The following is a 21164-nucleotide window of genomic DNA, read 5'->3' on the forward strand; positions in this document are numbered from 1 at the left end:
GTGAGCGCAGTGTGTGTGTGAGTGCAGTGTGTATAAGTGCAGTGTTTGTTAGTGCATGTGTATAAGTGCAGTGCAGTGCAGTGAGTGTGTGAGTGCAGTGTGTGTGTGAGTGCAGTGTGAGTATGTGAGTGCAGTGTAAGTGAGTGCAGTGTGTGTGAGTGCAATGTGTATGAGTATGTGTGTCAGTATGAGTGTGAGTGCAGTGTGTGTGTGAGTGCAGTGTGTGTGTGAGTGCAGTGTGTATGAGTGCAGTGTGTATAAGTGCAGTGTGAGTGTGTGTATGTAAGTGTATAAATGTGTGTAGGTGCAGTACAGGTGTGTACCTTGTGCAGCCAGGTGTTGTTGTGAGACTGACACACACTGAAGTGCAGGTGCGCGCTGGCACGCTGGCAGTGACTGAGGCAGCTGACAACTCCCTCGCTCTTCTGCGGACTCACACTCATCTGCATAGCCTTACACAGTGCCAGGACGGCCTTCGGCAGCGGGTGACTGACACACACACACACGCATGCTGTTAGACTGGAGATTCGTGACTATGAACACACATTCAGACGGGTAAACACTCACTCCAGCGTGTGCAGTGCTCTGGGCATCCGCTCTGCCTCTGCCAGCAGTGACCTCACCAACGCATCATCACCTTGCAGCCAATGAACCGCAGCCTTCAGCACCGATGCCCACCAGCGGCACACGGAGTCCCTGACTGCAGAGACGAGAGACACAACACGTCAGCGTGTGAGGACGCATTAACACACCACTGAGGCACTGACACACACCTGGCATTGAGCTCTGATTGGCCAGCGCAGGGAAGGGGGCGGTGGAGGGGGCGGAGTCTTCAGTACAGCTGTTCAACAGCTGCAGAAACTCCAAAACACCCGTGAACTCCCTGCAGGAGACATGACAGGAACACACTTTTAGAATAGAAGAATTACTAGTAATTAGAATTATTTTAATCAGAAAAATTGTGATCTGATTTGTTTCATTCCACTTGCTGATGTAGTTAGTTGTGGACCCTGTGCGTTTTTTTACCCATCGTGTGTTTTTGTAAACAGGTCTGTGTGTGTGTGTTTTACCCAGCATCCTCTGTGTGTTTGCTGCTCTGCGGCTCGATCAGCGTGTGCACTGCTCTCTCCAGGAGCTTCTCACAGAAGCAGCGGTGCAGCTGTGCGATGGGATCCGCTAGAGACACACACACGTGTTAGTCCTGCATCTGGACACTCAGACAGCCATCGAGCGGTCCGTCACTCTTACCTTGATCTCTCTGAGACGTGAAGATCTGCTCGCTGCTCTCCGCCCTCACTGACCAATCACAGCTCAGGAAGAACTGGCGGCCCAGCGGCGTGAAGATCCAGCGCAGGCAGTCTGGGAGGGGCTTGAAGTCTGATTGACAGGCCAGAGCCTCAGCACAGCTCAGCAGGTAACCCTGACACACAGACAGCAGGTTTATAAGGGTGTGTGTGGTGTTTACATGTGTGTTATGAGTGTGTGTGTGATGCTCACGGGCAGACAGGTGAGGTGTTTCCCCAGTGCAGCTCTCAGACTGATGGCTGCCGTCACAAAGATCTGGATCCGCTGAGCGACTGGTATCTTCCCCTCCGCGCTCTCGCTCAGATTCACAGCGGTCAGAGACACACACACACCCCAGAGCGGCCGCCGCTCCAGCTTACCTGAAACACACACACACTAACATTGTAACACACACACACACACGCACACACACATACACACACACGCACACCTGTGAGCTGCAGCTGGTTGAGTTGGTGATACACCAGCGCGGCGTCGCGTGAGCTGGTCTGTGACTCCTCCCCCTCGTGTCTTCCTCCAACCAGACGCACCAGCCAGCCCAGGGGGGCGGGTTTCTGCAGCCAGTAGCGAATCAGGTTCCAGGAGAGCGAGCAGATGAGGTCGAGGGTGGAGGAGGGCAGCACTCTGGACAAGACGGACAGACAGGTGTGCAGACTGACCGCGGCTGCCGCATAATCGCCCTGAGACACACACACAACACATGATCATCAACTCTATAGTGCGTGTGTGTGTGTGTGTGTGTGTGTATGTTTGTGTGTTTACCCGGTACAGCTGCAGGTCGGCCTGTTTCCTGTGTCTCCAGAAGCGCACTGACGTGGGCGAGTGAAGGGGCGTGACCGGCTCCCACAGGTACAGCACACGGACACACCCCCAGACCACGCCCGCTCCGCTCAGGACCCACACCAGGAACCATGGCAACACACACCACAGCCACGTCCCTGACAGATGGATGGACACACACGTGACATTATTGTCAGAGCGGATCACTCAGTCGTGTGATGATTGTGTGAGCGGGTCACGTGACTCACCGAAGCTCTGCGTCTGCGCGGACAGAGAGAAGAGCGAGCGCGAGGATCCGTGCGCAGCCGCCAGCCCGGTGCTCTCCTCGGACCCCAGCAGAGACGGAAGAGGGTTGAGCGACAGACAGAGGAAGGTGAGCGTGCAGAGCAGCAGACGCGAGCGGTCCAGCACTCCCACTGATGATGGCGAGTCCGGCTCGCTCTTCACCTGAAACACACACACACGCGGATCAGACTGACGCCTGCACTCTGATTTGAGGGGGCGGAGCCTATGTTCTGGTTTAAATCTGAAGTGAGGGGGTGGACCTTGTGAACAAATACTTAAACTCAAATGGATACCTGGAATTTTTTTTATCTGGTTTCCGACCGCATCACAGCACAGAGACAGCGCTCATTAAGATAATAAATGATATTCGCTTAAATTCTGAATCTGGCAAAATATCAGTGCTGGTACTACTAGATCTCAGTGCTACGTTTGACACGGTCGATCATAACATACTTCTCGAGAGACTGGAAAACTGGGTCGGGCTTTCTGGGATGGTAATCAAATGGTTCAGGTCAAACTTAGAAGGGAGAGGTTATTATGTGAGTATAGGAGAGCATACGTCTAAGTGGACATCCATGACATGCGGAGTCCCACAAGGCTCAATTCTTGCACCGCTCTTGTTTAGCCTGTATATGCTCCCACTAAGTCAAATAATGAGAAAGAACCAAATTGCCTATCACAGCTATGCTGATGATACTATCATCTCAAAAACATTGCAAGAATGAGATGTTTTGTTTCCAGTCAAGCCTTGGAGAAACTTGTTCATGCCTTATTTAGGATTGATTTTAAAGTACTTTTACTAGTTTATAAATCACTCAATGGCCTAGGACCTAAATACATAGCAGATATGTTCACTGATTATAAACCTAACAGATCACTCAGATCATTAGGATCGAGTCAGTTAGAAATACCAAGGGTTCACACAAAACAAGGGGAGTCCGCTTTTAGTTATTATGCCGCCCGCAGTTGGAATCAGATGTGCTAAAATATTAGTCACATTTAAATGCAGACTCAAAACTCATCTGTTTGGCTGTGCATTTACTGAATGAGCACTGTGCAATGTCCGAACTGATTCCACTATATTTTATGTATAATCTTTTTCTATTCTTAACTGTTTTTAAATTCCTTGTTTTATTGTTGTGATTTTTTTTTTCTTTTATGCAAAGCACTATGAATTACCATTGTGTATGAAATGTGCTATACAAATAAACTTGCCTTGCCTTGTGTTCTAATGTAAATATGAAGTGAGGGGGTGGAGTCTGTGCTCTGATTTGAATATGAAGTGAGGGGGTGGACCCTGTGTTAGAGATATATCGATTTACCGATATTTTCCCAATATTTAAGCATTTTACCATAATCGGATATCGGTTTTGTAATATTGGATTCACTGATAAATGCCGCATCTTGTGGGTGTTTTGAGAATTGCGCGCAGGATCGCCATTGTAGCACATCTGAGGGGAGACGAGACAACAACAACAGCGTGCAGGTACTTGATTTGCTGAAGTTAGTAAACTTTATTTAACATAACAGCCATTTATGCACAAATTAGATGCATTAAATAAATGCCTGATATGTAGTTTATGCAGCTTGGCTCGAAAAAATAGAGACCAACTCACGGAGTCATGTAAAATAATCCGTCAAGTCCTGTCCTAATAAAGACGTAACTTTGCCTGATTTAAATAATATGCAGCCATGAATGAGTGCATGTTGGAAATAAAAGTGCTGAATTTAATTCTCTCTCTGTTGTCTATGTTCATCGTTAGTCTCGTGAAGTCGGAGTCCCATAGGGTACTCTGATTTGAATATGAAGTGAGGGGGTGGAGTATGTGCTCTAGTTTGAATATGAAGTGAGGGGGTGGAGTCTGTACTCTGATTTGAATATGAAGTGAGGGGGTGGAGTCTGTGCTCTGATTTGAATATGAAGTGAGGTGGTGGAGTCTGTGCTCTAGTTTGAATATGAAGTGAGGGGGTGGAGTCTGTACTCTGATTTGAATATGAAGTGAGGTGGTGGAGTCTGTGCTCTAGTTTGAATATTAAGTGAGGGGTTGGAGCCTGTGTTCTAATGTAAATATGAAGTGAGGGGGTGGAGTCTGCACTCTGATTTGAATATGAAGTGAGGTGGTGGAGTCTGTGCTCTAGTTTGAATATGAAGTGAGGGGGTGGAGTCTGTACTCTGATTTGAATATGAAGTGAGGGGGTGGAGCCTGTGTTCTAATGTAAATATGAATTGAGGGGGTGGAGTCCATGCTCTGATTTGAATATGAAGTGAGAGGGGGGAGTCTGTGTTCTAATGTAAATATGAAGCGAGAAGGTGGAGTCTGTGCTCTGGTGTAAATATGAAGTGAGGGTGTGGAGTCTGTGCTCCGTTTTGAAAATTAACTGAGGGGGCGGAGTCTGCGTGTCTCACCGTCTCATGCTCAAGCAGCGGGCTGCCCGGCTCCGAGTCGACGCAGAAGGGCGAGAGCTGAGGGGGAGAGCTGGAGCCCGACTCTGACGGAGGAGGAGAAATAAAGACCATCTCCGGCTTCAGATCCACATCATCAGAGAGACACACCATCTCTATGAGAGAGATAGACATACACAGGACGCAATCGTCAAATCCAGCCATCAAAATAAAGTTTAGTATACAAAAAAAAAGATACAAATAAAGCTAATTTCGTATAGATAAATCAAAAATTTATATTAGTAAGGCCCAATTCTACCCCTTCCTTTGGCGCGTTCATGTGAAGGGGTAGGGGTGTCTCGATTCTCTTTTGGTTGGAGGGGTAGGGGTAGAGGGAAGGGCCAGATAGCCCTTCAAACGAAGAGTTTTCGTTATGTTAGCATTATGTCACGTAAAGCATTAACGTTACTGACTGCACAATAGTGCCACAACATATTTTCATGTCTGATCAGGGCAGTAACCACCATAGACACTGAGGGGGCTAGTCCCCCCAATAATTAGAGATCTCTAAACCCTTTTCTAATAAAATGCAATGTAAGTCACTTGCCCAATGCATAAATGAGAAGGTAAATGCATTAATTTTATACATTATTTATTAAATATTTATAAATTAACAAAGCAGAAGTAGGGATGTACAATTAATCAAAGTCAAATTGCAATACAAATATTAGCAAAATACATTTATAATAATATATAATAATAATAAAAATAATATTATTTAATATTACACGATTTTTATCCATGTTTTAATTTTAATTTAATTAATACAGCTCTGTTGTCCAGCATTTGATTTGATTACATTTTAAAATATTAATTAAATTGTTCAGTTTTATGCATTTGTTATCCATCATTTTTAATAATACATTTGTATTAAATCATTAACACAGAATCCAGAAAATCCTTGTGATTATTAAAATGTAATTTATTTAATTTAATGAATTTACCTTTATAATGAAATTGGAAATAAAAAAAAAAAGACAACAGAATTTCAGAAAAATGAATTTGGGGGTGGGGGGGGGTCAGATTTCATAGGGCCTTATTATTATTAAAATTGTAATAAATTACACAATTCTTAAAAATACTATTAAACAGTAAATTTTAGAAAAAAACAAAGCTGAGTTTGGGGAGAAGCAGCAAAGCCGGGCATGTCATGTGACTCACTGTTCTTGTGACTGGCCATCTTGAGCGTCAGGTTCTCCTGTCGGAGCTTATGGTTCACCTGCTGCAGGTATTTGATGTAGTCGATGGCTTTAAGCAGAACGCCAGACTTGTGCATCTGTCAATCACATCAAACAGACTGTCAGACAGTCACCTGGGCTCCACACATCCCAGCATGCAATGTGGTGCACACACCTTGGCATCGCTGCCCATCACGAGGTTGCGCAGCTCCAGGATTTTGTCATTGATGGACGATCGGTAGCGTTTCTCGATGACGTTGTGTGTCGTCCGTCTCTCACCCTCCTTCACGACTCCTCCCGTTCCCGCAGTAACGGCCGCGCCTTGTTCCATGCCCACCCTGGCCCCGCCCCCCGTGTGGGCGGTGCCCGAGGAGAGCTGCTTGATTGGCAGCTTGTCTCCACCTCCAATCACCATGGGAACGGTGGTCAAAATGTTGCTGCCCATCAGTGTCTGCGAAAGAGAGCCACGACATTCAGAACCATGAAAGGGATTTAGATAGATAGATAGATAGATAGATAGATAGACAGCGGTTTATCTTAAATCTGACAAGGCATCTGTAATATGGTTTGTTAAAAATAGCAACACGTAAACCACACAGGGTTGGGCTAATGTATGTTTCTGTTGATGGGTGCACATTCTGGCTTGCCAATAAATTACAACAACAGTTGTACTGATTGCTCTATGATGTTTCTGTCAGTGTATCCCGACTGTAGTGTGTGTGAGTGACGTACAGGAACCTGCAGCGCGGTGGTCTGGATGGGTGCCGTGAGCGTGGTGATGCCCGGCGTGTTCTGGACAGTCGACAGCACCTGCGTCCCGTCCGGTTTGAGCGTGGTCAGAACCAGAGAGTCCGTCTTCAGGATCTGCGGCTGGTGCAGCAGCACCTGACGGCCAATCAGAGCGCAGCGTCACACATAACATCATACAACACAATAATGACAGACTGCAGTGAGCGTGTGTGTGAGACGTACAGGCACCTGCTGCGATACGGTGTGGACCGGCGCGGTGGACAGCGTCTGGAAGGTCTGACCGGATGGAGTCAGCAGCCGCTGGTGCTGGATGGTCATCTGCTGGACCTGCGGTGACGTCATGATGCTCTGCATCTGCGGCTGGAGGACTGAGAGAGACACAACTGCGTGAGAGTGTGTGTGTGTGTGTGTGTGTGTGTATATAGTGAGTGTGTGTGTGTGCGAGTCCTCACCCTGGAAGCCGGCACCGGGGTTCTGCTGGCAGATCACCTGGTTCTGGATGAATCTGTGTGTCGGCGTGGCGGTCGGCGCGATCATCACCGTCTGCGGATGCGCCAGCGTCTGCATGGGGAACGCCTGCGTCTGCACCTGAGGACAGCCAATCAGAGCATGGCGTGAGGAGTGACCGAGTCAAATCAAAACACATGAGAAATCACAGAATCCAGACGTAAAAATGAGGTGTGGTCAGAATGGGAGGGGGTGTGGTCACATGTAAGGGGGTGTGGTCAGAGAGTGAGGGGCGTGTCAATGTGAGGTGTTGTCATGTGTAAGGGGTGTGGTCAGGCTCCCCTGTGTGATTGGCATGTGTGATGATTTGTGTTTAGAGTGTAAGGGGGTGTGGTCAGAGAGTGAGGGGCGTGTCAATGTGAGGTATTGTCATGTTTAAGGGGGTGTGGTCAGGGAGTGAGAGGGTGTGGTCAGGCTTACCTGTGTGATTGGCTGTGTATGATGATTTGTGTTTAGTGTAAGGAGGTGTGGTCAGAGAGTGAGGGCGTGTCAGTGTGAGGTGTTGTCATGTGTAACGGGGTGTGGTCAGAGAGTGACGGGTGTGGTCAGGCTTACCCGTGTGATTGGCTGTGTGTGATGATTTGTGTTTAGAGTGTAAGGAGGTGTGGTCAGAGAGTGAGGGGCGTGTCAATGTGAGGTGTTGTCATGTGTAACGGGGTGTGGTCAGAGAGTGACGGGGAGGGGTCAGGCTTACCCGTGTGATTGGCTGTGTGTGATGATTTGGGTTTAGAGTGTAAGGAGGTGTGGTCAGAGAGTGAGGGGCGTGTCAATGTGAGGTGTTGTCATGTGTAACGGGGTGTGGTCAGAGAGTGAGGGGCGTGTCAATGTGAGGTGTTGTCATGTGTAACGGGGTGTGGTCAGAGAGTGAGGGGCATGTCAATGTGAGGTGATGTCATTTGTAAAGGGGTATGGTCAGGCTCACCTGTGTGATAGTCTGTGTGTGATGATTAGTGTTTAGAGTGTAAGGGGGTGTGGTCAGAGAGTGAGGGGCATGTCAATGTGAGGTGATGTCATTTGTAAAGGGGTATGGTCAGGCTCACCTGTGTGATGGGCTGCGGTCGTGGCTGCAGCAGCGGCGGTGTGCGTGTCTGTGTTTGCATCTGCATCTGTGTCTGGCTGCTGGTCTGTATGGGTGTGTGTGGGGGCGTCAGTATGGCGCTGGGAGCCATCTGTGGGCGGGGCTTCCAGGGACGGCGTCCATCCTCGCGTGTCTCCGTCGCGTCGCTCGCCTTTCGGAATCACGGGCCCGGTTCCCTCGGTTCCGGTGTCGCTCGACCGCTTTTACCGACCGAACGCGGCCATCTTGCGCTCCGGCACTGACGTCCTTCACAAACAGCGCTCGGCTGTGGCGCCGTCGACCAATCAGAGCGCTCGCTTGAGCGTGGCCTGATTGTACGTCGATGAGCATTTGCATTTGACCCGCCCCTCTGAGTAAACCCCGCCCAGGACGCTCCGAGTGAATGGAGCCTGCTAATGAATATTTAATGAGCGGTCAGAAGAATATGTAAATATGACTGAAGAAGAGTGTCTTTGTTGTTGAAGTTAAATCATCATCACTTCAAATGTTTGTATCGTTATGCTATCAAACTAGCATCTTCTTTTGTAATCAGTTGTCAGATTAGGAAAAGTTATGAAACAACTAGTTCCTATTTTAAGTATGCTATTCCCTGCATGCATATATTGTCTTAATCTTGAGACAACTAATCATAAACACAATGTCAATTTGATAACAAACAATGCAAACAATAAAAGTCCTTCAACGGGACACGAATGTTGACATTTGGAAGATAAGTTTTATTGTTAATATTAGTAACATATTACCTATTTTATAAGAATTCATACTATAACTTAGATTCTAGGTTGCTTTCTGTATTATAACAATATTAAATATATGGTTTCTGATAGTAAAATAAAGCATTTGTATTACATTTATTACTTAACATATATTATATTTTAATGTTTAGTCATTTGATTAAGTTAAACTCAGCTATTCTAACTGTTCTCTTATAAATGTGAAATATAACTAATATTCTGTAATAATAATAATGAAAAACATTACTTTGTGTTTCCTCGGTAGTTAAATAACAAACATAAATCTCATTATAATGTCACATTAAACATACGTATGGCTTTGATTGATGAAATAATAGCAGATTTTTGAGACTGAAGTGCTGGTGTCATAAATCAAAACAAGTCTGGGATAATTCATGTGTTTATTTGTGTTCGACAGCTTCAGAAAACAAACACACAGTGTTCAGTGAAACTCACACATGTACTGATCTCACGAAACCAGTCCAAACTCAATCATCTCACACCCGTCAGGATCCATTTAAACACACAGCAATACTGAGCAGGTCAGCTTTAAGAGCACTAAATGTTTGTTCAATACACAGCATGTTTAACTGTAAATGAGCTTCGTAACTGAACGCGACTGCGCAGGTTTCTTTTAACAAGTAAAAACTGGTAAAAAATTCCGAACACATCAAATAAGCTTTATGTTTAATACATGTTTAGTAATTCATTCACTGCAGTGAAAATTAGAGCTGATTGTGCTCCGTATAATTTCTCACAGCGCTCGTAACTCAATGCAGCGCAAATCGTAAACATTAGCACTGCGCTCCAAACGCTGTGTCTGCATCGCTCACTTGTTCCAGTGGACCTCGTAGGAGCTGCGTTCAGTGAAGCTGTTTTCCGAAGCGGACCGAACTTTCTCCTTCACCACTCGGATCACCAGTCCTCCGGCCAGTGCGATTCCCGCCGCCGCTCTTCCGATCTCGCCGACGGTGCTCAGGATGCGCGCGGTTGTTCCCACGCCGGCATTACCCGCGGCAACCACCGCATTTGATGCAACTGTTTCGCCAGCAGTTATTGCTCCTCCCTGTAGCACCGCCCCCAATGCTGACCCCGCCCCTACAGCTCCACCCACTCCTGCAGCCACGCCCACCACCGCAGCGCCGACCACGCCCACCTGCTGCATTGCTTCCAGCGCGGCCTCTCTCGTTCCCGCGGCCTCCGCGCCTGCTAGCGCTCCCACCGATCCTCCCAAAACGCCGCCCGTCGCTGCTCCCAGAGCCATCGCGCTCTTTCCGGTTACCGCCGCTACTATTGCGCTTCCCGCCGCTGATCCGCCGCCCATCACGGAGACTCCTGCCGCGATTGACAAAGGAGCTGCGGCTCCGAAAACAGCTCCTACCGCCATCCCGGTGGCTCCCGCCGCGACTAGCACTTTCACATGCTCCAGAACTTTCCCGGAGAGCGCGACTTCGCTTCGGACGCGACTGAGCGCGGATCGCAGGGCCTGGCGTCTGCTGTGACCGCGCCGCCGCTGCTCGTCACGTATTGCGCGATCGGCGTGCAGAAACACGCTGTTGGTGTAACAAGCTCCGCCCATGCTATCCACTATCGTTAGCAGTGCGTTCACTTGCGCACGGTTCTCTGGCGCGCGGTTGTTGAAGATGCAGTAGCGTCCACCGCATTCGCGCAGAAGGATCTTCAGTCGCTCCGGAGCCGATTCGAGGAAACTCTCGATCCCGCCGTCATCGTCCAGCTCGTCTCCGCGCGTGAACAGCGCCACCGTGTGGCGGAGCGCCTCTTGGCCAAACACGCGCAGCATTTGCGCAACGGCCTGATCTTCGTCCACCGTGTATCGTCCGAGCGGGATCACCAGCAGGAAGGCGTGCGGCCCGGGAGCCGTGAGTGCAATGCACTTCGCGATTTCTGCGTGAACGCTAGTCGTGTCGAGCCGGGTGTCACCGAATCCTGGCATGTCTACAATGAGGATGCTCGTCATCGTCCCGCTGGAATCCTCGTCCGTTCGGCCGCACTCACACACGCGTGTCACCGAACCCGCCCTCAGCGCGGACAGGAAGTGACGTCGTCCTAGGATGGTGTTTCCTGTGGCACTCTTGCCTGAGCCTGTGCGGCCAATCAGAACGAGCCTCAGCTCCGCTCTGTCGCGCTCTTCCTCTTCCTCGGATCCGAATGCCTCCTCTCCACTCGACTGATCTAGAATCAGAACCAGAGTTCACTTCATCATTATCTTTATTTCAACATGCCAAAGAATGTAGTAAACCTGTCTGGGGCCCAACAAACATCTTTTAAAAATTGCTTTCAAATATTGTTAAGTTTTTTTTGAAGTATTGCACTTTAAAGGAACTGGACTATTGAAATACACAATACAACACACACACACACAAAACTATGAATACTTGTCTTAACAGAAAATAGGGATTAAAACAAAAAATAAGTAAAAAATGTATAAATAATTATAAGAAATAATTGTTTCTTGTTTCTTTATTTATATAGCACCATTTAAAACACAACCGAGGTTGAACCAAAGTGCTTTACATAAAAAGTACAAGAATAAAAACAAACATCGACAACATAAAACACCACATCGGCATATAAAATACCACCTCAATCATTGTATGCTACCAACATTAGATGTGCTTTCAACAGATTCTTAAAAATGTACAGTGATTTGGCAGATCTGATCGGCAGGGGCAACTCATTCCAAAGTCTCGGCCCTATCACAGCGAAGGCCCGATCGCCTTTATGTAGGCGATTTGTTCTAGGCACTACAAGTAATTTTTGATTCTCTGATCGTAATGTTCTAGGAGGATTATATGGGATTAAAAGTTTGCCAAATACAATGGGGCCTGGTTCTTTAAAGATTTGAACACGAACAGTAAAATTTTATATTTAATTCTAAAATGGACTGGGAGCCAATTTAAAGAAACTAACACAGGGGTGATTGATTCATATTTCTTTGCCTTTTTTAGTAACCTCGCCGCAGCATTTTGTACTGATTGTAGTCGAGACAAAGATGTGGCGGTGATGCCTGATTACAAAGAATTACAGAAATCCAGCCGTGATAGAATAAAGACATGGATTACTCTTTCAGAGTCTGAGTTTGTTAAGAACGGTTTAACTTTGGCTAATAAACGGAGTGGAATTAATTTGCTTATCTAATTTTAGGTTATCGTCAATTAGGAAGCCTAAATCTCTTACTGTTTTTTTCAAATACGGTGCCAGAGGGCTCGCATCTAATACATTTTTTGTGGAGTTATTTGGGTGGCTAAAAACAATGACCTCTGTTTTTTCCTCATTTAGCATTAAAAAAAATTTCGACAACCAATTTTTTATATCCTTTAAACACTCCAGAAATGAGTGGAATGTCTGATTGGTAGATACATTTGTAGATACATCGTACTTTCTAAAAATGCTGCCCAGGGGGAGCAAGTATAGAGAAAAAAAGTATAGGAGAAAGGATAGAGCCTTGTGGAACCCCCCAAGGAAGATGTTTTTTTACCAGAGATTTGATTATTATAATTAACTGAAAAACATCTACTGCTCAAATAGGACTGAAACCATTTCAGGACTGTACCCTTTAGCCCTACTAACTGTTCAAGACGGGAGATGAGGATGTTATGGTCAATCATGTCAAAAGCTGCACTCAAATCAAGCAACACCAAACCAACATCATCTCTTTTGTCTAAGGCCAGGAAAATATCACTTAACACTTTCAATAATGCTGTCTCAGTGCAGTGGGATGTTTTGAACCCCGATTGAAACCTTTCTCCTGTAGAATTTTCGCTTAGAAATGAAAGTAGTTGTTGCAATACAACTTTCTCTAAGATTTTTGAGGCAAAGCACAGCTGAGAAATTGGTCTATAATTCTGCATTTCGTCATGGCCTATATTTGGACATATTCCACTAGACAGACTTCAGTTAATCAGATGTTCTAAACTCAGTGATATGCAATCAAAGGTCTGCTTTAGCAAACGACTAGGTATGAAATAATTTGCACAGAATGTAGGTTTCATTTTTTGCACAATATCCTGCAGCATAGTCGACGTAATAGGCTCAAAAACCCTCAATTCAGCAATGCAAGCAGGACAGTCAGATGGACCAGAGGAATCTGCGCACGTTGATCAGCAATCTTCTGGCTAAAAAAATTAAAAATTTTGAATGAATTGTAAATAAAAAACATTTTATTGATCATATTTATATATTAAACATGATTTCTTTTTACAGAAACGTATAGTATATACTACATTCAATGTGGTTTGTGCCTTTTAAGATATATACAATACAATAAAATATAAAAAATAATATATAATTATAATAATATTATAAAATATTTCAAATAACATAAATACACACCACAGTACAAGTGATAGTTTTTTTTTTGCTTGTTTGTTTTTTAAAAATCCTTGCTAAAAATTGAATGAAATTGTTGTACCTTTATTGACAAAGAATGCTGCTTTTGTAACAGTTTAATTAAAACTATTATTTTAATAAGAACATATATTGTTCTCTCACCTTGAATATGCTGTTAACAAGCTGCACTTTCACAGAACTGATAATAAACGTCATTTGATAACACTCATAATAAACAGAATCAGATCGATAGCATGCCAAAATGTAAGATATAGGAACAAATAAATAAACAAGCCACTCGACAGAACACGGGTCTTAAAAGGATTATTATATATAAATAATAAAGGACTGATTTTTCTTTTCGTTTCTTTTTTTACAGAAATGTATGCTATATACTATCATTTAAATGGGCTTTTTTGCCTTTTAAGAGAGAAAACAATGTATAATATAAAGGACAAGCTTAGTTTTTTTAAAATGCCTTGCTAAAAAACATATTTTTATGTTTTTAAACATATTTATATAGTACTGATAATAAACAACATCAGACTGATATGCCAACAAATGTGTGTGTGTATATATATATATATATATATATGGATAAACTAATAATATATAATTTAAGAACTTGTACTAAAATGTGTTCAATGTTGTTTTCTGTCTAACAGCCCATAAAACAGAACATACCTGACTGCAGATCTCATCAGTGTGTAGTATATAGTTGATGTTTGGTTATTTTAGGTACCAATGTAACGTTTTATCGGCTATTATAACCATAAACTACACAAGTAGCGTTCCCAGACAGCTGCAGGATGTTTGTGTGTGACAGAAAGTTTTCTATAATGTATTTCTCATCATCATGAGCTCATGTTATCAAGCACACAAGTTCATAAACAGACTGCTAATAAAGTTGAGCTGTTTAGACGCAAACAAACACACGCACAGCGTAGCTAATGAGTGGTTTACTGATGTGTACACACCTGGAAAAGCGTTTCTAGACATGATGCTGCTGTCAGATCCACACTGACGGAGTTTTATCCAGTTTCGCTGGGTTTGTTATTGTTCTGTTATCAGTTGTAGCGGAAGCGGAAGATCAAGTGTCATCAGTGAGAGTCTACTTCCGGCGAACAGCAGCACGACAACACACTGAAAACACAGCTACACGTTTGAACGCATTTTCATTGTATTTGCACTGCTTTGACCAGCAGGTGCACTCAGCCTATTATGAGTACTTTTAACAGTGAATAATCAGGTTTGAAAGGCTTCTTTAATTCTCCCATCAATAAATATCACAGTGAAACATGTGGTGTGGTTTTATGGTGCTTGCTTTCCTACACCTTCTACCTTATTTGATTTATTCTCAAGATGTTATGGTCAATCATGTCAAAAGCTGCACTCAAATCAAGCAACACCAAACCAACATCATCTCTTTTGTCTAAGGCCAGGAAAATATCACTTAACACTTTCAATAATGCTGTCTCAGTGCAGTGGGATGTTTTGAACCCCGATTGAAACCTTTCTCCTGTAGAATTTTCGCTTAGAAATGAAAGTAGTTGTTGCAATACAACTTTCTCTAAGATCTTTGAGGCAAAGCACAGCTGAGAGATTGGTCTATAATTCTGCATTTCGTCATGGCCTATATTTGGACATATTCCACTAGACAGACTTTAGTTAATCAGATGTGCTAAACTCAGTGATATGCAATCAAAGGTCTGCTTTAGCAAATGACTAGGTATGAAATAATTTGCACAGAATGTAGGTTTCATTTTTTGCACAATATCCTGCAGCATAGTCGACGTAATAGGCTCAAAAACCCTCAATTCAGCAATGCAAGCAGGACAGTCAGATGGACCAGAGGAATCTGCGCACGTTGATCAGCAATCTTCTGGCTAAAAAAATTAAAAATTTTGAATGAATTGTAAATAAAAAACATTTTATTGATCATATTTATATATTAAACATGATTTCTTTTTACAGAAACGTATAGTATATACTACATTCAATGTGGTTTGTGCCTTTTAAGATATATACAATACAATAAAATATAAAAAATAATATATAATTATAATAATATTATAAAATATTTCAAATAACATAAATACACACCACAGTACAAGTGATAGTTTCATTTTGCTTGTTTGTTTTTTAAAAATCCTTGCTAAAAATTGAATGAAATTGTTGTACCTTTATTGACAAAGAATGCTGCTTTTGTAACAGTTTAATTAAAACTATTATTTTAATAAGAACATATATTGTTCTCTCACCTTGAATATGCTTTTAACAAGCTGCACTTTCACAGAACTGATAATAAACGTCATTTGATAACACTCATAATAAACAGAATCAGATCGATAGCATGCCAAAATGTAAGATATAGGAACAAATAAATAAACAAGCCACTCGACAGAACACGGGTCTTAAAAGGATTATTATATATAAATAATAAAGGACTGATTTTTCTTTTCGTTTCTTTTTTTACAGAAATGTATGCTATATACTATCATTTAAATGGGCTTTTTTGCCTTTTAAGAGAGAAAACAATGTATAATATAAAGGACAAGCTTAGTTTTTTTAAAATGCCTTGCTAAAAAACATATTTTTATGTTTTTAAACATATTTATATAGTACTGATAATAAACAACATCAGACTGATATGCCAACAAATGTGTGTGTGTATATATATATATATATATATGGATAAACTAATAATATATAATTTAAGAACTTGTACTAAAATGTGTGTTCAATGTTGTTTTCTGTCTAACAGCCGCTAAAACAGAACATACCTGACTGCAGATCTCATCAGTGTGTAGTATATAGTTGATGTTTGGTTATTTTAGGTACCAATGTAACGTTTTATCGGCTATTATAACCATAAACTACACAAGTAGCGTTCCCAGACAGCTGCAGGATGTTTGTGTGTGACAGAAAGTTTTCTATAATGTATTTCTCATCATCATGAGCTCATGTTATCAAGCACACAAGTTCATAAACAGACTGCTAATAAAGTTGAGCTGTTTAGACGCAAACAAACACACGCACAGCGTAGCTAATGAGTGGTTTACTGATGTGTACACACCTGGAAAAGCGTTTCTAGACATGATGCTGCTGTCAGATCCACACTGACGGAGTTTTATCCAGTTTCGCTGGGTTTGTTATTGTTCTGTTATCAGTTGTAGCGGAAGCGGAAGATCAAGTGTCATCAGTGAGAGTCTACTTCCGGCGAACAGCAGCACGACAACACACTGAAAACACAGCTACACGTTTGAACGCATTTTCATTGTATTTGCACTGCTTTGACCAGCAGGTGCACTCAGCCTATTATGAGTACTTTTAACAGTGAATAATCAGGTTTGAAAGGCTTCTTTAATTCTCCCATCAATAAATATCACAGTGAAACATGTGGTGTGGTTTTATGGTGCTTGCTTTCCTACACCTTCTACCTTATTTGATTTATTCTCAAGTAAGTCAAATCTGTCCGATCTCACAAGCATCTGAGTTTTCATACTTACAAAATAGATCACAGAAGACGTCTGTTCGGCTCTAGTTCAGAAATCTGAGTCTTTTGGCAGGAGAGCTTCGTAGTTATAGTTTTATTGTCTACAGGGCAAACACTTTACATACAAAATACTAATATGAAAACAGAAATAAAAACACAAGCATGTGATTTGCAAGCTTGGCTGCTGAGAAGCATTCCAATGTCTTGTGAAAGGTCTGGAAGTATCTCCCTATCGAAGTTTCTCATAAAAAACCCTCCATTTTATAATTTTCTTCTTCTTTGACGCCTTCAGAAGTCAATGGTAACATCCCTTTTCTTCAAAGCTCTTGCTAATACATGTTTCATCTCTAGCTGTACTCTTGCTAATATATGTTACAAACATTTGATCAATAAAGGCTTAGAACAATAACATGTGTGGTGTGTCTTAATAAACCACTTTCTTAACAAAACAAATACAATAACGTGTTCGGTTATAATACAAAAGTATTGCATTAAAGGAAAAGGCATACTTGCGACAGGACAATTGCAAATTTTCTTCAACAGTGCACACAAAACATAGCAAATATCATTTCTAATGCCATCAGATACATGCAGATGTCCAGAAACCTAGTTCTTGCAAACATGATGGTTGCCACGAGGTTATGCAGTAAGTTTCTGTGAAACTGTTACAATGTAAAGAAAACGACATCTACTGTATATTGTCAGACAATAGACATTTTGTTCATACATATGTTGTCATAAAGTTACAGACACTGGTATGAAGGACATTTAAAACAAACACTTCAACAGAACCTCTCTCTGATATATTATGTGGAGTTGAGAGGATTTCAAACTGAAGTGAGGAACAGAACAATGATTTTAACTGTGAATCAAGCTGATTTCATTTCTTCAATAAAGTCTTATATTCAAACTCTCAATAGCATCCTGTTTTGAGTATCTTCTCCATGCATGTGGTATTTCACCACTCCCCTGAAATGTGTTATTGTAGTATTTCTCCAGATCTCTCTGGAATCTGCACACAAACCACTTCCAGTAGGGCAGTTCAGAGAGATCAGGGGTGATGCTCCAGTATGCATAAGCTCCTCCTGCTCTTCTGTACTCTCTATAGAGGACTGACTTATCTGATCCTTCGGGATAAAAACATTGATCACTTGCTACTGCTGTTGTACAGATGCTAATACACAAGTTTGTTGTTCCTCTGTACAAATGTCCATTAATTCCAGTAACTCTGTGGAAAGCAACACTGTGATCTCCATCATGGTTTTCTGTGGTGTTTGTGCAGATAGCTTTACAGAACGGACACTGAACCCAACAGCACTGACAGAAGAGATTGATCAGAAGCTCATCTGGTCTGAATTTATAATCCAAATTTACTGGAAATGACTTTCTGTTGAATCTACAGCTGATGTCAGACACTATAGCAGGAAGTTTTTGTCTTATCACATCTTCAAGTTGGAAATCCTCAACATCATCATGTTTGAGTCCACTGAGGTGTTTTTCAGAGAAGATCAGCTCATCTGAGAGCTGCTGTATGAAACTCTTCAACCACAAACCAGTATCTCCTCTGTTCTCTTGAACATGTTCAGTAGATTCACGAGCTGCTCTCATGATCTTCTGCTGCAGGAGTTCAATGTTCCTCTTCATCTTGTGTACAACACTGACACTGAACTGATCAGTGATGTACCGACTGACTTCATCTCTGATGAAACTCTTGAAGTGCTCTCTGGGATTATTGATGTAGTTCATGTATTTGTTGAAATCCTCCTCTTCTGCCAGTCTCTTCAAGATGTGTTTCTCCATATTGGATCTGTTTCCATTCAGTGATTCACAGTTTGATCTCATTTCATCTGCTATATCTCTGGCAGTCCTCTTGTAGACGCTCTGCTCAATGGACTCTTTCAGTTTCTGACAGATGATTTCTCCAAAAATAGCAGCTGATGCGGCTCCATGACAGTATTTCTGGAAAATACTATAATACTCTTCTCTCTTCTTCTCCAAATAGAGGACAGGGTCATTGGCTTCTCTGAACAGTCTGTGTTGGTCAGTGATCATCTTGTTTGCTCTCTCACAGATGGACAGAACCAAATGCATGAAGAATTCATTCTCAAACACATATTTCACTTGTCCTTCCTCATGTTCTGTTACTCTTGCTCTGATGTAATCTGTGAGTTGTTGAATGCAGCTGATGTTGTAGCCCATCTTTGAAATGTTAAATGACTGAATCATTCTGTCTGTCTGCTGAACAACATCTGTGACTAATGATCTTATTTGGGCTTCATCCTCTCTAGATAGAATGTCATGAGACACCTCTTTAGCTGATCTGTAGACCTTTGTAAAAGCTCCTCTAAATCCACTGGATCTCTTAAACTGCACATAATCACAATAACTAGACACAGTGAACATATCCCTGCTCTCCCTCCAGTGATCTACAGGAAGACTTTCATAGACGTCACTGAGGAGGATTTTCACATCTCTCATTATGTCAATGTCTCTGATTGGAGGAGTGTCTCTGATGATCATCTTTATCCACTGTTTCCAAAACAAATCAAACTCTTTCTTCAGTGTTTCTTCATCATTTGCTTTGTCTCTGAGTTTAAAGGTGAGTTCTTTGCTCTTTTCACAGAGAGTGTTTTCATGACGTGTCCTCTGAGCATTAATCTTTTTCTTCATGTCTCGCTGCTGAAGAATCTCATTTAATCTCCTCTTTGTTTCTCTCACAATGTTTTCAAGAACATATTTGATTTTGATTTCAAATGATGTTTTCCACTGAATCAGTTTATCTGCATCTCTGTCTTTCTCAAAGAATTCAGACATTGATTTTTCCACTTCTTCACTGGTCTTCTTCAGTTCTCTGTGAAGATCAGTTTCATCAATCTCATGAATCACTTCATTTTCTATTTTGTTGTGCAGTTTGTTCTCAGTTTCCATCATGGCACTGCGAAGACTGCAGGACCATTTGCTGTATTCAGTCTCTAGTTTCCTGTAAGCTGAGATCTCCAGAGCATTTCTGAATCTGAAGACGAATCGTTCATTCAGTAAAGCCTCCCAGAGATCTTTAATATGATCTTTGAAGTCATTCAGCACCATTCCATGTGATGCTGAGGCACGAGACATTATAGTTTCCTTCAGTTCTTGAATGTTCTCACAATAGTTTGTGTTTGGTGGAGCCATCGGTGGGCTGCCCTCCCAGAGCTGAGGAATATACTTCACATCTTTCTGAACATCAAATCTAATCACATCACTGAAACATTCTGCATCACAGACTTCCTCTTTAGCAGCGAGTTTTGTCATCTCGTCCAGTTTCTCCTGCAGTCGTCTCCTTCCCTCCATGTTTTCGTCAGGTCTTTCTTCTCCAGTAAATGAATCATCTGCTGTGCTGCTACTCTTCCTCCCCTGCAGCCATCATCATCTTCCTCATCTACTCTGATGTCTGAGTGTTTGGACACATCTTCAAGTCTGAAAGCAGAAGATGATTCTGAGAGACAATCATTTATAGTTTTTCTGAGTTCTTCAGATACATCTGACTGATTCCGGTCTTTCAAACTGATTTTGTATTTCCCTTTCTTTATCTCAGTTACAGTACATTCATCTTCAGTAAAAAGGTAAATGAGTGGCTTTGCACTCCTGTATAGGTTTTGGATTGTTGTTGTATGTCTATCATTCCTGTCCAGTCGTGGCAGAAGAACAACATTGACTGAGCTCATTTCAGTAAGGATCTGCAGCTGTTTCTCATGGTCTCCTGCATCACCATGAAGATTACAGAACGCAACACAGTCAGTGAATTTATCTGTGTTTCTCCCAGATGGACAGAACCAGGCGATCTCCACCACTCCATCCATCAGGACTCTGGTTCTGCTGCTGCCTGGGCAGTTCCTGTGGAAGAACGTGTTGTGTTTCTCATTGATCAGACTGTTCATCAGATGAGACTTGGAGGAAGACACAGAGCCAAACCTGAAGAAAAACACCATTGGAGTTTCTGCCTTGTAGATCGGCTGGGTTAGACTGATGAACTTATTGTTGGTGTTTCTGATCTTCCAGCTCTCGTTGATTTGTCTGAATGTCCAGAGAGGAAACTCAATCTGTCGTGTGAATGAGACGTGGAGGAAGACACAGAGCCAAACCTGAAGAAAAACCCCATTGGAGTTTCTGCCTTGTAGATCGGCTGGGTTAGACTGATGAACTTATTGTTGGTGTTTCTGATCTTCCAGCTCTCGTTGATTTGTCTGAATGTCCAGAGAGGAAACTCAATCTGTCGTGT

At 42.7% G+C, this 21164-nt stretch overlaps 4 protein-coding genes across 7 annotated transcripts in view; all 4 read right to left on the reverse strand.

The window, feature by feature from the left end:
* Positions 1 to 8425, reverse strand: part of LOC107572757 (sterol regulatory element-binding protein 2-like) — a 12423-nt gene extending 3998 nt beyond the window's left edge. Inside the window, exons 1-16 of one of the 3 annotated variants that reach the window (XM_016259194.1) lie at positions 8289 to 8425; positions 7194 to 7329; positions 6964 to 7109; positions 6724 to 6876; positions 6167 to 6442; positions 5975 to 6089; positions 4778 to 4929; positions 2334 to 2532; positions 2068 to 2243; positions 1736 to 1985; positions 1498 to 1664; positions 1249 to 1420; positions 1071 to 1176; positions 774 to 883; positions 568 to 700; positions 324 to 489 (exon numbers count right to left, since the gene is read on the reverse strand). In XM_016259194.1, coding sequence (XP_016114680.1) covers positions 324 to 489; positions 568 to 700; positions 774 to 883; positions 1071 to 1176; positions 1249 to 1420; positions 1498 to 1664; positions 1736 to 1985; positions 2068 to 2243; positions 2334 to 2532; positions 4778 to 4929; positions 5975 to 6089; positions 6167 to 6442; positions 6724 to 6876; positions 6964 to 7109; positions 7194 to 7329; positions 8289 to 8417 — 2586 coding nt within the window. In that variant the 5' untranslated portion in view covers positions 8418 to 8425. The remainder of the gene's footprint in view (positions 1 to 323; positions 490 to 567; positions 701 to 773; positions 884 to 1070; positions 1177 to 1248; positions 1421 to 1497; positions 1665 to 1735; positions 1986 to 2067; positions 2244 to 2333; positions 2533 to 4777; positions 4930 to 5974; positions 6090 to 6166; positions 6443 to 6723; positions 6877 to 6963; positions 7110 to 7193; positions 7330 to 8288) is intronic. The other 2 variants (XM_016259195.1, XM_016259193.1) reach the window with 2 other exon arrangements.
* Positions 8426 to 9448: 1023 nt separating this feature from the next.
* LOC107572760 (GTPase IMAP family member 4-like) lies at positions 9449 to 16623 on the reverse strand. 2 transcript variants are annotated; one of them, XM_016259199.1, is made up of 2 exons: positions 16487 to 16623; positions 9449 to 11253 (listed from the first exon to the last, which is right to left on the reverse strand). In XM_016259199.1, exons 1-2 carry the CDS (start codon positions 16506 to 16508, stop codon positions 9890 to 9892), a joined length of 1386 nt encoding a protein of 461 aa, XP_016114685.1. In that variant the 5' UTR covers positions 16509 to 16623; the 3' UTR covers positions 9449 to 9889. The 2 variants fall into 2 exon arrangements, with proteins under 2 accessions (XP_016114685.1, XP_016114684.1); XM_016259198.1 differs by lacking the exon at positions 16487 to 16623 and adding an exon at positions 14388 to 14524.
* Positions 16624 to 17018: 395 nt separating this feature from the next.
* On the reverse strand, positions 17019 to 20225 carry LOC107572762 (interferon-induced very large GTPase 1-like). The gene has a single exon (XM_016259200.1). The coding sequence runs from the start codon at positions 20195 to 20197 to the stop codon at positions 17795 to 17797; it is 2403 nt and encodes an 800-aa protein (XP_016114686.1). The 5' UTR covers positions 20198 to 20225; the 3' UTR covers positions 17019 to 17794.
* Positions 20226 to 20980: 755 nt separating this feature from the next.
* The window catches only part of LOC107572754 (verrucotoxin subunit beta-like), a 6496-nt gene continuing 6312 nt past the window's right edge, over positions 20981 to 21164 (reverse strand). Inside the window, exon 4 of the mRNA XM_016259189.1 lies at positions 20981 to 21027. Within this exon, the coding sequence (XP_016114675.1) occupies positions 20981 to 21027 (47 nt within the window). The remainder of the gene's footprint in view (positions 21028 to 21164) is intronic.

The sequence above is a fragment of the Sinocyclocheilus grahami genome, unplaced genomic scaffold, assembly GCF_001515645.1.
Source record: "Sinocyclocheilus grahami isolate Dianchi unplaced genomic scaffold, SAMN03320097.WGS_v1.1 scaffold1810.1, whole genome shotgun sequence".
NCBI lineage: Eukaryota > Metazoa > Chordata > Actinopteri > Cypriniformes > Cyprinidae > Sinocyclocheilus > Sinocyclocheilus grahami.

What these genes read in the sequence shown, in the direction of transcription:
- LOC107572760 (XM_016259199.1), bottom strand. Translation starts at nt 16,508, where the DNA reads ATGTCTAGAAACGCTTTTCCAG. An exon ending in GTCTAGAAACGCTTTTCCAG is followed by an intron (nt 11,254 to 16,486) that starts GTGTGTACACAT and finishes TTCTGATTCTAG; the next exon opens with ATCAGTCGAGTGGAGAGGAG.
- LOC107572762 (XM_016259200.1), bottom strand. Translation starts at nt 20,197, where the DNA reads ATGACAAAACTCGCTGCTAAAGAGGAAGTCTGTGATGCAGAATGTTTC.